We start from the raw sequence: 14,868 nt of genomic DNA, 5'->3' as shown, positions 1-14,868 counted from the left end.
GTAATACCAAAGATACAGTTTTGTTTCTGAACATTATAGAGGACTTGGGAAAATTGGCTTAGTTTTCAGAAGTATCATCATCTGGCTTCATATAAAGGCACCACACTGCAAACCCTGTTACAAGGGAGGCTAAGCCTAATAGATTTCTTAGTCTCGCAGTGAGTGAAAGCTGATTGGGTATCCAAATTAAGTCCAGCACCAGTATAGTGAGCCTTTGTAATAGGGGGCCCACCAGGCTGTATAGGGAGGGTGTGAACCACCCCAAATTGGAAATAGCAGGTCAAAACTTCCATGCCAGTCAGCAGAAATTAGGCCCGTGAATGATTATTGTACTTCTAGTTTGGGTGAGACGGGGAGAACTGGTTTAAAAATAGATAGTGTTCTAATCTGATGACAGTGATGAAACATTCTTAAATATTGGAGTAAATTCTCCATAGCACCTTAGCCCAGATTCAGTAGTGGGTACAATGTAACCAGAGAAGTTCTTTGACAGTTTTGTATTAGTGCTAAAGAAATCATACATGTTTTGAATGTTATTCATTAATCAGAGGACATCAGTAGCATTGGTGATAACTTCTGGAGAGGGGGAAACCCTTTTGGGAGAAGGCTGCCACCTTTGATTCACTCCTTTGTATCAGCTGTGTTATGCTTCTGAAGGAGTCGTGCCCTTACGTGTTTCACTCTATGCAAAACCCACAAATGACCGCTGAGCAAATTGTCATCAAGAGTCTGAGAGGATTTCTGCTGGGGCCGTAGCTATTCAGTTCTATCTGCCACATCATCCACAGTTAACTGCAGCATATCATCATTTTTTATAGTGATGACATTGACCTATCCAGAAGCAAATTAATTTTGTTTTTATTTAGTACAGTGCCTGGCACATAGTAGGAGGCTCTTGATAAATACTTGTTAATTGACCATGCTGTTTAATGAGGAAGCATGGCATAGTGGATAGAATGCAGGTTTTGGAGCCAGGAATACCTGAACTCATGATATATTGGCTGTGAGACTCTAGACAAATCATTTAACCTCTTTATAAAAGGTTCTCCAGGCAACTACTATAAGTTATAGAAAAGATTACAATCTTCATTGGTGGCAGGAATTTCATTATACAAGAGTTCCTTATACCCATGATACTGAAGGTCTAGTCCCTGTCCTTAACACCATTAAACGGGATAGAACATAGTATGCACTTAGATTTGCATTTGAAAAACTAAGTAAAATACTTAAATGCACCCATGATCTTATTGATGTATATATACCTGCTAAGGATACAGATTCCATGCCAGTTGACCTTATGTGATTCTTAACCATGTTTTCCCATAAGTTCCCACCTGACATGCTGGGGGGCCACCCTCACTTTTCCATGACATTGCAAAAATATCAGTTAAGCACAGGGACTCTGCTTTGGCTGACCCTTGCTCTTGTCATGTGACTAGCCCATCTTTTTCACTTGTGCACTTCTTTGGTGACATTTTTTGCTAGTCTTTCTGAAGTCCTTTTTTGTAACGTAGCAACCTTTCTGCTTGCCAGGAGCTTCTTCATTGTCTCCAGCTATCAGAAAAATTCATAGAACTAGAATTATTCATTCCCTAGGAATTCTGGATATATTGGATATTTTTGTTTAAAACTATTTTTAAAAAATCTTTCATGGGTAGTTTTTTGGGAATGCTGCCATTTAGTAGTTCTTTGTTTTGCTGGTAAAATTTAACTTGTCAAGTGAACAAAGTTAGCCTTCATCAGTTACTTAAAAATAATAATTGTTAAATGTTTGAAACTAAGAAATACCCCCATATTCTGCAACTTTATTATTTCTAAAATATTTATATTCTTGAATTTTTTTCAGTTATATGTGATTTATTTTTTGTAGATCTTAATTGTTTTCTTTTTTTTTTTTTTTTTTTGCAACCTTTATTTTTATCCTCAGACTAAAGAATTTATTGATGGAAGTTTACAAACAGGAGGTAAATCTTATTTTCTTTCCTTAATTAATTTTAATTATCAGTGGAGAGGAGTCAAAACATTTTTTTTAATGTCTGAATTACTGGGCTACTGATTAAGAATACGAGATATAGCAAGTTTATTGCCATTTTTATGAGGATGGAGATTTTCAGTGTTGATTATTCTTGTTTTCTGAGCTCATAGAATTTTGTTGCTGTGTCTAGCATTATCATGGTTTAATTATAATATTAGGCTACTGATTTGCTTTAGTGGAGGAAGTTCTTCATGGGGCTCCCTGTACCAATAAAATCACATTTTGCATTAAAAAAAGAAAATTCAACTCAGTATGTAAATTTGTACAAATATCATGGATTGAAGAGGCTTTTGAATTCTTAAATAAAATCTTTGAAGAAGTGTGTTTTGTTTTTAAAAGCCTTTCTTAAAGAGATGACTACTTATTTGTGAATTGTCTTTATAAAGTGATGAGTATATTTTAGTTGATGGTTAAGATAAGTCTACTAGAATACAAAATTCTTGTTTTTCAGGAAAAGTTCTTGTGCATGGAAATGCAGGAATTTCCAGAAGGTATGAGGCTACCCTTTGTGTAAAGTATTTAATTAATGAGTAATTTTGACTGGTTATCCTAAAAATATTTTTCTTTTCAGTGCTGCCTTAGTTATTGCATACATTATGGAAACATTTGGAGTGAAATACAGGTAAGGAAGTATTCCACAGCCTAATGTAGTGTTTGTGGCATGATATTAACTAGGTCCACATAGTGAGAAAAGTTCTGTTAGAGTTATTGATCACCTGCCTGCATTTAACTTTGTAGTCAGCTTCCTTGACAAGAGTAAGATAGTTTGTTAGGAGAACTTTTAATGTTGCCATTTAAATTTACATCAAAAATAGAAAAAAGAGTTTTGTGCGTTTTTTTTTATGCCATACTGGTACTGAACAGATAGATTAAAAAAAAATTTGGTGAGCTAATAAATGTTTTTCGTTTGATAGATTTTAAAGGTTGATTGCATTTTGTTTTATTCTGTTTAAATGTAGGTAGCTAATTTTTCTCACCCAGGATAATCTTTCTTTTTAAAAAAATTTATTCTGAACTTCACAAACACAAAACATTTGCATTTACATTGTAGAATAAAAGGAGGGATTCATTTGTCTATGGAACTGCAAATTTTTACTATGTAGCACTTGCTTTGCTTTTTAAATATAGGATAAATTCAACACGTAACTATTAAAACCTCCCTGCTTGTCTGTGATTCCTTCTGTTCTCTTCACATTTTTTGGAAGCCTATTCATAACCCTTCTTTCTTCCACCCACCCTCATCCAAAAGAGAGAGAGAGAGAGAGAGAGAGAGAGAGAAAAACTCTTGTTTATGTAATGGGCAAGCAAAATGAATTTCCACTTTGGCTATGTCCCAAAGTATAAGCATCATTCTGCTCAAGATAAATTTTCAGAGTCTTCTTTCTAGATAGAAATATGATGTGAATATACATGAAAACTGGTCTTAGCGATAATCTTTAGTGTGGGAAGTTTCTTCATAACAGTCCTATAAATAGGTAGTGTAAATTGAATTAATCTTGTTCTGTAGGTAAGAGAAATAAGGCTCAGAGAAGTTAAGTAAGTAAATGCTTTACTTAGTGTTAACATAGCTAATAATTCTTGCAGCAGGATTTGAATTTAGGTCTTGCTTGATACCATATCATTGATTTCTCTATTTCTTCACTCTGCAATGATACTTTACGTTATAAAGCAGTATTTCTGAAAGAATTATAAATTCATGACGCATAATGGTACATCTTTTTTAGCATTTTTGGTTTTTTTGTTTTTACTCTTAAGGGAGGCATTTACATATGTCCAAGAAAGAAGGTTCTGTATTAATCCTAATGCTGGATTTGTCCATCAGCTTCAGGTAACTTCTGTTACTCCTTTTATTCTTCATTTAGACATTTGCTTAATTAGGTAAGATTGCCCATGCAGTGGTAGCTATAGTTTGGGTGCTGTATTTGATTCTAAAATCTTTAAAGTACTAGTACCTCACTATTTACTATACCAAATTACTATAGTTCTCTCTCTTTACTATAGGTAGATGTAGACTAGAAAGTAATGCATTTAGATAGATTCAGAACAAGTTGATTGGAAGGAATCAAAGAATAATTATAGATATCAGCACTTTGCAGATGGAGATTGATTCTTTTTATTCCTTTTTTTAGTAGGTACTTGTTGATTGAGTAATGTTGATTAATAAATTAATTGTTGTTAATTGTTGATTAATAGTTTGACATCAGGGCATAACCTAGGGATGTGTGCTAGTTAACATTTTTAATAAACATTTAACATTTTTATTATTTGAATAAAAACGTAGTTGGCATGTTGACAGGTGACGATGAACTGGGAAGGATAGCTAACACACTCAATACATTGGGATCCAAAGAGATATTAGCAAGCTAAAATATTGGGCTAAATTTAATAAAATGAAATTGGGGAAAATCTAAAAACTTACAAAAAAATTTCACAACTAGATGATGGAGTCAGAATTATCAGTTTGTCTGAAAAAGATTGGGGACCAAGATCAATATGAGTCAGTGTGATGTGGTAGATAAAAGTCAGTACAATCATGGGCTACATTAAAAGAAGCTTAACTTCTAAGAAATAAGTAATTGATAGTCTCTCTTTACTCTGCCCTCACCAGACCTTGTGTGGAATATAATGTTCAGTTTTAAGTGCCATAGTTGGAGGACATTGATAAGCTGGAAAATGTTCGGGGCAGGGCAACCAAGGTGATGAAGCCCCTTAAATCCAGGACAAATGAGGGGGCAGTTGAAGAGACTGGGGGTGTTTAGCCTGCATTAGAGAAGACTCAGAGAAACATGATAGTTATATTCAGTATTTGAAAAGGTGGGTTAGTTTTGTGCTGTTTGACCCAAGAGACATAGTCAATAGCTAAGAAGTCAATTTAGACCTGATGCCAGGAGAAACTTGTAACCATCAGAGGTACCCTGAAGTGAAATGGAATTCCTTCAGAGGTCATGGGTTTCTTCCCTTCTTTGAATGTCTTTTAGCAGAGAATGCATGACTAATTCTTAACTATGTTACAGTGGGGATTCTTACAATGTATGGTTTGGAGGAGATGGTTGCTGAGACCTTTTCCAAATTTTTAATTCTGTGAAATTACCATAATTTTTATTATAATGATAACCAATTTAAACCAAAACTGAACACTAGGTATGTATAGTAACCAAGCTGATCCTTAAAAAAAAACATACAAAAATACACCTCTCTTCTTTTTTTGCTGAGGTGGGAGACTTAACTGTGGGTGCATAACATTGGTTTATGTGGTATTTAGTTTTGCTAATCTACTACTTACCCCTTCCCCTTTTTAATAAATTCTTTGTTGTAAGACATGAAGGAAGGGATATATCTGGAAATAGAGGATGATGTAAAGACAAAAGATCTTTTTGAAACAAAAAATTTTGAAAAACTCATTTAAAGAAACTCTAACAGATGAGAAATATGCCTAGAGGCATTAAGCTGCCCTGAAACTTAGAAACAACTAGCCTCAAATTATTTATATTCTATAATAAGAAAAGCAAGATTAGACAAGTTATTTAATTTACAAGATTATGAAGCCAACATGGTAGTAGAAAGAGTCAAGATACTGGCTTCCCATAACACTTAAATAAGCATGTGACCATGGGCAAGTCATTTTGCCTCTCTGAGACATGTTTCCTTATCTGTAAAATGGAGATATCTGTAGTACTTACCACATTGGAGCCTTTATAGTAATGATCTCCATAAGAAGAGTGACCTGGGCTTCGCCTGTAGGAAGGTGGGAGACAGCTTGTCCCCAACGTAACCACGCCTACCTTTGTCCCCCAGCCTTCAACCATTGTTTCCCTTTGTTATACAAGTTTTCCCTACTCTCTTTTTTCTGAGGTCAGTTTCAGCTTATTAGGAAAGCTGTAACCTAAATTGACCACTTCCCACAGCAGATCTGCAGCTATTAAAAAAAATTCACCCCCAAACGACCTTATTGCATTGGTAAGTATCCATTGAAGGCAGAGACAAGTGAGAACCTCACCCCTTTTCATTTTGAGTGGATCAGAATGTTACATAGGATGAGCAGGTTTTGATGGATTTTTATCTTAATCATATTCATTGTTACCTTTCTTACCAATTTGCCTGTCTGCCATACTTCCCTGTTAACTCTCTTGGATACCACCAGTCTTCTAGTCTCTCATGTTTTCACAACCTCATATTCTGTTCCACATAGTAGTGGTTCTGCCTCCACATCTCATATCTGTTCTCTTCTTTTTACTCATGCAACCACTGTCTCTTTTCTGTGATAGTCTCCTAATTGGTCTTCTTGCCTCATATCCTCCTCCTCCTCAGTTTGCCCACCACGCAACTCTCAAGTTACAGATCTGACCATCCCTAGTCAATAGCTCCCATTTGACTCCAGGATCAAATATTATTTCATTTTTATGTCATCCTTTTATGACTTTCTACTTGTGTGAAGATTTTATAATGTACGTAATATTTATTACAGTAGTTTGTGTAATTATAAATAAGGAAATGTACTCAGTGCAAGTAATTGTGTTCAAAAATTTTTTTTTTACTGCTAGGGAAGAGATATGTGTTCAAAAAGGTTTGGAGACCTGTTTGTGTGACTTTGAAGAGGGACAGTTTCCCTTTGTTGCTGGTATACCATGAGCGTTGATAAGACTTGCTATCTCAAGTCATCTTTTTTTGGTCCATCATGATTTTCAGTTTGTTTCTTGATTTTTTTTGTGTTTCTCGTGCCAAGCTGTAATTTCCTTTTCTAGTTCTTTCTTACATAGCTCTTATTTCTTCTCCACTTTTTCCCTCTATTGCTCTCATTTCATTTATAAAAACTTTTCAAACTAATTTTTTAAGCTTTTAAAAGTCTGCTTTCTTACTGAACTTGATGTTAGGGCTGAGCTCTTTGCACTTCTGGAGGGAATGACTGGGCTGTTCCTGCTGCTGCTCTCTTGGGGTCAAGTGGGAGGGGATGAGGGTATTGAATTCCATGTTATTACAAGCTCTCGGGGACATTTCAAGCTTTCAGTGCTATCAGAGGGGTCTGATCCAGGGCAAAGTCTGATCAATGCTCTACTGTTCTGCAGGTTTCTGACATGTTTGGGTCTGAGCTGTGGGTTTGCCCCTGATTGGAGTATCAGTAGACTGCTGCTTGACTTAGCCAATGGAAAGTTCTGCAGTTTCTCTTTTTTTGGTCTAGGGCTCCTGCCCTTGAGCTTAGAGATAGAACTGAGACCTTCACTCCTGTTGTTAGAGCCACAAAGCTTATGCTTGCTTTTAAACTTGTTTCTTTTTCACCTTTTATGCCCTTTATAGTCTGTGTCACATCTTTCCAGGCTCATTATATATTACTCACCTTACTGTAGTGTACGGTCAGCCAAACTACTTTGCAATTCCTCATACATGAAACTTCATTTCCTGACTCCATGCCTTTTGCATTGGTTGTCCCAATGCCTGGAATGCCTCCTCTGCTCTATCTCAGAGTCTTTGACTTCTTTTTACACTCATTTCAAGCTTTCGTCCAGCATCGCCTATTTCCTACATTGGATTTTCAAACATTTCAAACTCATTGTGTCCCAAATCAAATCCATTATCATTCTTCCCAAACTACCCCTCTTCCAGACTTCCCTGTTTCCATCAAAAGCATCGCTATTCTTGTAGTCACCCAGAATATCATTTCTTCATTGCAAATGTCTAGTCATTTGACAAATCTTGTCACCTACACATCTCTAGTATCCAACTGCTCTCCATTTACACAGCCATCACCTTATTTCAGATCCTCAGCATCTCTTTCCTGAACTATTGTAATAGCTTATTATTTGGTCTTGCTCAATTTGAATTCATCCTCCACAGAGCTAAGAAAGTGGTTTTCCTAAGTGCATGTTTGACCATGCCAAACCCCACTACACCACTCCCACCCCTACTCCCCATTTAGTAAACTCCACTGACTCCATATTAAGTATAAATTTCTCTGCCATTTAAAGCTCTTCACAATCCAGCCCTGCCTATATTTTTTTAGCCTTTACATATTACCTCTCTCCATGTATTTCACAGGCCTACTTCCCGCTTTTCATGAACAGTACTCCATTTCCTTCCACTGTGCTTTTGCATTTGCTGTCCACAATGCCTAGAATACTTTACCTCCTCTTGTAATCAATTCCTGACTTCCTTCATCCTCAGTTTAAGCTCTCTTCTCTGTATGAGGCCTTTCCTGATACCTTTAACTGCTTGTGCCTTCTCCAAGGTTACCATTTTATATAGCCCTATATGTATATATTGTTCCTTTTGTTTCTTCAGTGCAGGAATTGTTCCACTTTTGTCTTTGTTTCCTTAGCACTTACCAGAGTTTCTGGCATATATAGGCACTTAATAAATGCTTGATTAATATAAAACATCCTTGATTCACAATTCTTGATTTTTAAGGAATTCCAAAGCCAGTGTTGATTTTTGTCAGTCATGCCATATTAATTTGGTGGCATCTAATTGGTGTATCACAGAATTTCACTTGATCTATTTCTCATAGGATTGTTAAAGTTAGGACAGGCATTATCCCTATTTTACAGAATTAATCATCAAAGCTGCTTAAACCCCTATAGTCAGCTAACTGGAAATGGGGAATACAATTTTGGAATTTAGCTCTTATGTCTCATTACTGTGCTGGTGTGTGATGCTATTTGTAAGTCTATTTTTGTTTTTTCGAAAGTATAAATCCCAGCCACATACTTTAATTTGAAATGGAGAATCTGTTGTATGTATTTTGCTATTTTAGGCATTGAAAAACTTGTGTACATTTGCAATAATTTTTTTTCAAATAGGAATATGAAGCCATTTATCTAGCAAAATTAACAATACAGATGATGTCACCACTACAACTGGAAAGATCATTATCTGTTCAGTCTGGTACTACAGGTGAGAATTTTCTCTTAAGGTAACAAGAAAGGTGATATAAACTAGTATTGCTTTTGTCCACCTGAACCAACACTAAGCAGTTACAACTTCCAGGTTGCAACTACAACAGAAAGTTACCAAAATAAATAATTCAGTAGTGAATCATTATGAAAATTATGTAAGGTATACATCAGAATTAACATTTTTCTGTCAGCTTTTGGTGTCATGCCCTCTATTAGAATTGACTGGAAAAAAAACATTTAGTCCCCTAACTAACCAGTTTGATTAATCAATTAATTGGGCAAGGGTTCTTAATGATTCATTAGGCCCTTTTGGCATCTGGAACGGTGAAGTCTATGAATCCTATCTTTGAATGCATAAAGGAATTTATATATTACAAAGGAAACCAAGTATATTGAAATAGTTATCTAACTATTAAAATAAATTCATGGACCCAAGGTTAAGAACTCATGCATTTCTATTAAAGTATTCTTAAAATGCATTTTCTTTTCCAAAATGGTACATTTATATCTAAACTAAATATGAAGTAAGCAATGTTTATTATCTGCCAGCCTATCATTGTGCTGGGCTATTAAAAGAGTCTTCAGTGACTCATTTTCACTTGATATAATTTCTTGAGAGAAAAATGTGATACAGTGGATAAAAGAATGGCCTTATAATTTGCTTCTTTGTTACATAGTGTGTGACAATGGGTAAGTCAGTCTTTCAGTTGTGGCCAACTTGCAGATCTGCATTGGGGGAAGAAGTTTACATACTGGGAGGTTCCTGTGCAGATGAAATCACAGGTTTGGACCACATTTTTTCCTTATTTTCTTTCCACATAGCACAGCTGGTTTGGATTAAAATATTTGAAGATTTTGAGAGGTTTGTCAGGTGATAATTAAACCCTGATTTTATTTTTGCCCAAACCTGTGATTATATTGGTACACAGAGCTCATCTCAGTGATCAAAATTTACCAGTGCAGATTGGACAACTACTCTGCCTCCTAAAGGCTGACTTGGGAGAAAACCCACATTTTGTAGATAAGAAAACTCACTTAATGAGAGAAGTTAAATGTCTCACATAATTAGTACCAGAACCAGGTCTAGAATTCAGATCTTCTGACTTCTAGTAGAGTTATACCACACAGCCACAAGAAAAGGAATATTAGAAAATAAAAGTAGGTAAACAGTCCTACTAAGTAAAGAGGATGTTTCCTATAAAAAAAATAATCTTATATTTTATCAGAATGTGAGATCAATTACTTTCATGTTAGAATCTTCCCATGGAACATAGGATATTCATCAGTACCTACCCCATTACATAACACAGTCTTTAGGGACTGTTCTTTGGAACTGCTGCAAATAATATAATGCAAGAGAATTTACTAATAAAGCTGCCTTTCCTGACCTGTTTAATTTGTCCCTCCATTCCCTGCAGTTTATCCTTTATAAAAACAAAGGAATTTCTTTTGCATTTTTGTTGGGAAGCATTCTAAATAACTGGAAATTGTTGCTGTTTAGTGAGTTGAATGGCTCATATTTGAAAGGGTAGCTTCAAAAAGATGCCTGTATCTCAGAAAGCTTCCTGAACATAGTAGATTCCTCATCTGCAAGTAGCAACTATGAAATGGTTTCTCATGCTCTTTGGCACTGGTGATTACAGCTGTACCTGATATACTTGCTATAGCAAAATAATGTAAAAAAAAACATGAAGTAAAAAAAAAAAAAAAAAAAGAAAAAAAAGAAAAAAAAAAACATGAAGTGTTTAATTTGAATATTATTTTTCCCCAAATCCCTGAAAATTCTAAAAGATTTTCCATATTTCTTACTGCTAGGAAGATCTGACTTCAATCAGTTGTTAGGAGCACAAAGGCCCAAAATATCATAGAAACCACAGTTCGTTGCTTTCTTTGAAGTATTTTAAGACAGTCTTTCAGATTGATATCTCATACAAGAAGTTAAAAGTTTTAAAAATAAAATAACAACATCACTCTCTGCCACGCAAGTCTTTAGTCTCACAATGACTTTTCAGTTATGGGATTAGACTTTCCTGGAATACCCGAAAAAGCCCAGTTTATGTTCTGTTTTTGTTATACTTTCAGGCAGCCTGAAACGTACACATGAAGAAGAGGAGGAATTCGGAAATATGCAAGTTGCTGCAGCTCAAAATGGATGATGGTGCCTCAGACCAGCATTATATAGTGTTTGAATTCCTGTATGTGAAGGGGAAAATACATTAATAATGTAAAATGAGAAAAACACAAGTAGCTTCTTTTCAATTACATGTTGCTTCCAAATGTCTTTCTCTGCAACTTGCTAAAGCAACATTTTAAGAAAATGATGGACTTCTTGAATAGATGGCACTGATTGTTTTCTTTTTCTTTTTTTTTTTTTTTTACACTTTACAGTTTTATTATAAAACAAAATTTTTGGACTTGCAAAGAAGTATTATTGCAATAATGCACTTTTCATACTTGAAAATGTCTTTATTTGTATGATATAAAGTTATTACTTTAAAACAAAATGCAAGTTGGGGAGGCTTGTTTATAAAAATTATTTGTAATTTATAACAATTTACTAAAGAAAAGTTTGTTAAAATTCATTTTGTGTTTATACATTTTTAAAATAATTTTACAATTCAGTTTTATGGTGGAACTTCTTACAGGAATATTAATGCAAGAATCTGCCACATTTTGAGTAAAAGTTTATGTACCTTGATTTTGTTTGGAAACTTTCCTTGGACTTCTGCGATATATTTCAAATCATGTCATTGGTTCAGCTTCCCTCATCACTGCATTGGCTAACCTACGTAAAACTTTTAACGAAAGAGGAAAATACCTCCTTTTGCCAAGTATATAGATAGCACTACTATTTCTGAAAAAAATTGAGTTAGAAGTTTCAAGTGAATTTTCCCATTTGGATTTTCTTTTGGTGAAAGCCAGATGTATCTGTGTTCTTTGGAAAAGTGTCTAGCCTTTTTCTTTTGTCCAGAACTATTCCAAATACAGGTTACAACATGTACACTGTCTTACTTTATTATTTTTTTTAATTCTAAGTAGAAAAGTGCCTTCTATTATTTCTAAAATTAGCTTTATTGTGGCCTACAAATTGAATAGCACTTAGGAAAAGTGAAAATGTTTGCAAAAAATTTTATTATTTTTAGATATCTTAAGTTTTTAAACTGGAAGTATAAAACTTATTGTAACAATTTGGGCAAATTGTTTAAAATGGACATCTTTCCCAACCCATGTTGTGCTATCTTTTCGAGTATGAGATTCTCAGATTGAAGCTTCTCTTTGCAGTGACCTTTGGAATGGTTTCTGGATCAGTTACTTAACAAGTGTTGTTTTAAGCAAGCACATTTTATGGATTTTTGGTTTTAATGTTTTTACTTACAAATATAAAAGGTATTATAAGATAGCATGTATTGCTTTTCCAAAATGTTTAAACAGAAGTGAATTTTTCACCTTTTTATTTTTGTTGGATAGCAAAAACAAAACTTAACCCACTCTTCACTTTTCTCAGTGTTTACATTTAAATGCTTAATGGATTTTCTCTGGTAGGTATCTATTACACCTTGTTATTTTGGACTCTCCCTTTTGTTTCTATCCCATCCTTCTTCTGCTCACCCTATCGCTAAACCTTATGAATAATGCCAGTAAAAAATACATGAAATCATAAAACATTTTGGGAGAATAATTTACTTAATATCAGGTTGTCTGAGATATTTTGTTATCCCGCTTATTTGTTATATGCTTTTGGCCTCCTATGAATGAATGAAAGAGCAAATCAGTTAGTAAATGTCATATGAGTTATATAATCTTTTAAATAACCTAAAATCAAAGGTATAACTCCCACAAAACTGCATAGTAATCTAGAGTGTTCAGTTCTTACTACTTCTGTTCCATTTTGAAACATTAGTGCTAATTATTACATTACCGATTTTCACTGGAGACTTAACCAAAATCCATTTGGTGATGTCAGGTAACAGCTTTTACTTTAAGCGGATCACTGTAGCATTAATAAATGTCATCTAGCTCTTATTGTTAGTCATATTCTTAGTACTTGATACTGCAGCTTCATTCTGTAGTCATTTTGCACTTAATTTTTAAAAATCCTTCATGTAGGCCCAAAAGTTCAGACTTAACCTCTCAAAATTTTGTCTTTTGTTTTGTTATTTCCAACAGTTTAGAGAAATGCATGTACCCATTAATTTCTGGTTAGGTATTTGTCCTTTCGTTTTGTTTTCGTGCTATTTGATTATATGCTACCACTGAAGTGCCTTTGTAGCACTCTTAAGTTAAACAGTGTCTCACAGACTTGTCATTGTCTTGAGAGTGAAATTAATTAATGCCTACAGGAAAATTTCATTCTGGTACTGATTTTCTAAGTCTTATTTTCTTGTTGAATGTTGTTTAATTTGTCGTTTCCTTCCCTCATGGAATGTTTTCCATTCATTTTTCCAACTTTTAGTTTGTGATTCCTTTGTTCTCACTGATACTTAATTATCTAAATTTTTTCATCTAAATTTGATGCATGCAAATAACTCAGCCTATGAACTATGGCAATGAAAACTTTTTTTTTAATACTCCATTATAATTTTTATGATGAATACATATGGCTCTTTCTTTAGGGTTTTTCGGCCAATGTGACTTTAATCTAGGACATAGGTAGGCACAAGTGAAATTAAAGTAAAATTACATCACAGTCACATATATGCACACAGCAGTATGAAAATCTACTTTATTATTCTTTATTGCAGAAGAACATTTTACTAGTGGTTGTGTTTCAAATGTTGGAATTAAAATTTTTTCTTGCTTTTTAATCAGGTCATTTTGTTCATGATACTTTCTCTAAGCTAGAAAAAGTTAAGGCAGTATTTTCTGTTTACTGGTTACTTCTATAAGGTGAGGAATTTAACAGAGAGCTTTTGCTAATATCTCACCACTAATTAACTTCTGAAGCAGAATGTTAGTTTTTGATCTTATCCTTCAAGAGAACTAAGAGGTTACTGTCTGAAAATGTTAAATACTTCCTTCCCCTTAAAGGTCTCTTTTTATTCATAGTAATTCAACTGAGTTAAACCTGAAACATTTAACTAAAATCTTGGGTTGGAAAGCTGGGATATACATATCACGATCTCAATTTACTGTACAGTAAATATCTACAACCAAGTGCATAATTTAACAATGGTGACCAGTCTAAGTTATTACATACTAATACAAAATTTCTTATTAGTGTTCATCTGGATCACTGTACTTTCAGAAATGATTGGTAATTTAAATTCCCAAAAGGGAAGTTTTTACTTCGTTACAAAAAAAAAAAAAGAATTTTCAGCACCCTGAGATTTCAGTGGTTTTTGAATGCTGGAATTTCTTTTTATCCCTTCATGGCAGCTAAAAATCACTTAAGATATTCAGGTTTACATGCTAGCTTCCTCCTATAGGGAGGTATCATACCTCACAGTTCAAGGTGCATCCTGAATTGCTAACATTTTATTGACATGTAGTTGTAATTTACTATGCAGCAAAATTATTCAGAAAGAACAGCCTTGTCTTTGTATAGGTGATGTGTTTAATTTATTCTGCTTTTAACAAATGTATCTTGGACAAAGTATTGAGTGTATAGGAATGCCATAATGCAAGAGGCAACTAGTCCTCGCACAAAATACTAAAAATTTATTTTGTGAAACTATTAAACTCCGTACAAAATAGATTAAGCATTGTGTGCCACTGTGTCTGGAAAAAAAAGAATTTATTCATTTAAATCTGATTTTAGTCACTTGATATCATGAATAAATGATTGTTTTTATATTTTCTGTTGATACTGTGTGTAGTGTAGTCCAATGGTTCACACTTTCCATTTTCTAAGTACCTTTCCTAAGAATATGGTCCAGACTGGTTCAGAATTCCAGTTGTGTAAAAATGTGAATGGGTTTTTTAATGTTTTAGTTTCAGTTTAGTTTT

General features: G+C 34.1%; 1 protein-coding gene across 2 annotated transcripts in view; it reads left to right on the top strand.

The window, feature by feature from the left end:
* The window catches only part of STYX (serine/threonine/tyrosine interacting protein), a 41,556-nt gene extending 29,936 nt beyond the window's left edge, over positions 1 to 11,620 (top strand). For both annotated transcript variants that reach the window (XM_072629701.1, XM_072629700.1), the window contains 6 exons: positions 1,928 to 1,964; positions 2,487 to 2,526; positions 2,607 to 2,657; positions 3,791 to 3,863; positions 8,827 to 8,920; positions 11,005 to 11,620. In XM_072629701.1, the coding sequence (XP_072485802.1) occupies positions 1,928 to 1,964; positions 2,487 to 2,526; positions 2,607 to 2,657; positions 3,791 to 3,863; positions 8,827 to 8,920; positions 11,005 to 11,078 (369 nt within the window). In that variant the 3' untranslated portion in view covers positions 11,079 to 11,620. The remainder of the gene's footprint in view (positions 1 to 1,927; positions 1,965 to 2,486; positions 2,527 to 2,606; positions 2,658 to 3,790; positions 3,864 to 8,826; positions 8,921 to 11,004) is intronic.
* Positions 11,621 to 14,868: the final 3,248 nt, after the last annotated feature.

Source organism: Notamacropus eugenii, chromosome 1 (assembly GCF_028372415.1).
Source record: "Notamacropus eugenii isolate mMacEug1 chromosome 1, mMacEug1.pri_v2, whole genome shotgun sequence".
In the NCBI taxonomy this organism is placed as follows: Eukaryota; Metazoa; Chordata; class Mammalia; order Diprotodontia; family Macropodidae; genus Notamacropus; species Notamacropus eugenii.
Note: the sequence above shows the minus strand (reverse complement) of the source record. Positions and strands in the feature narration are given on the sequence as shown.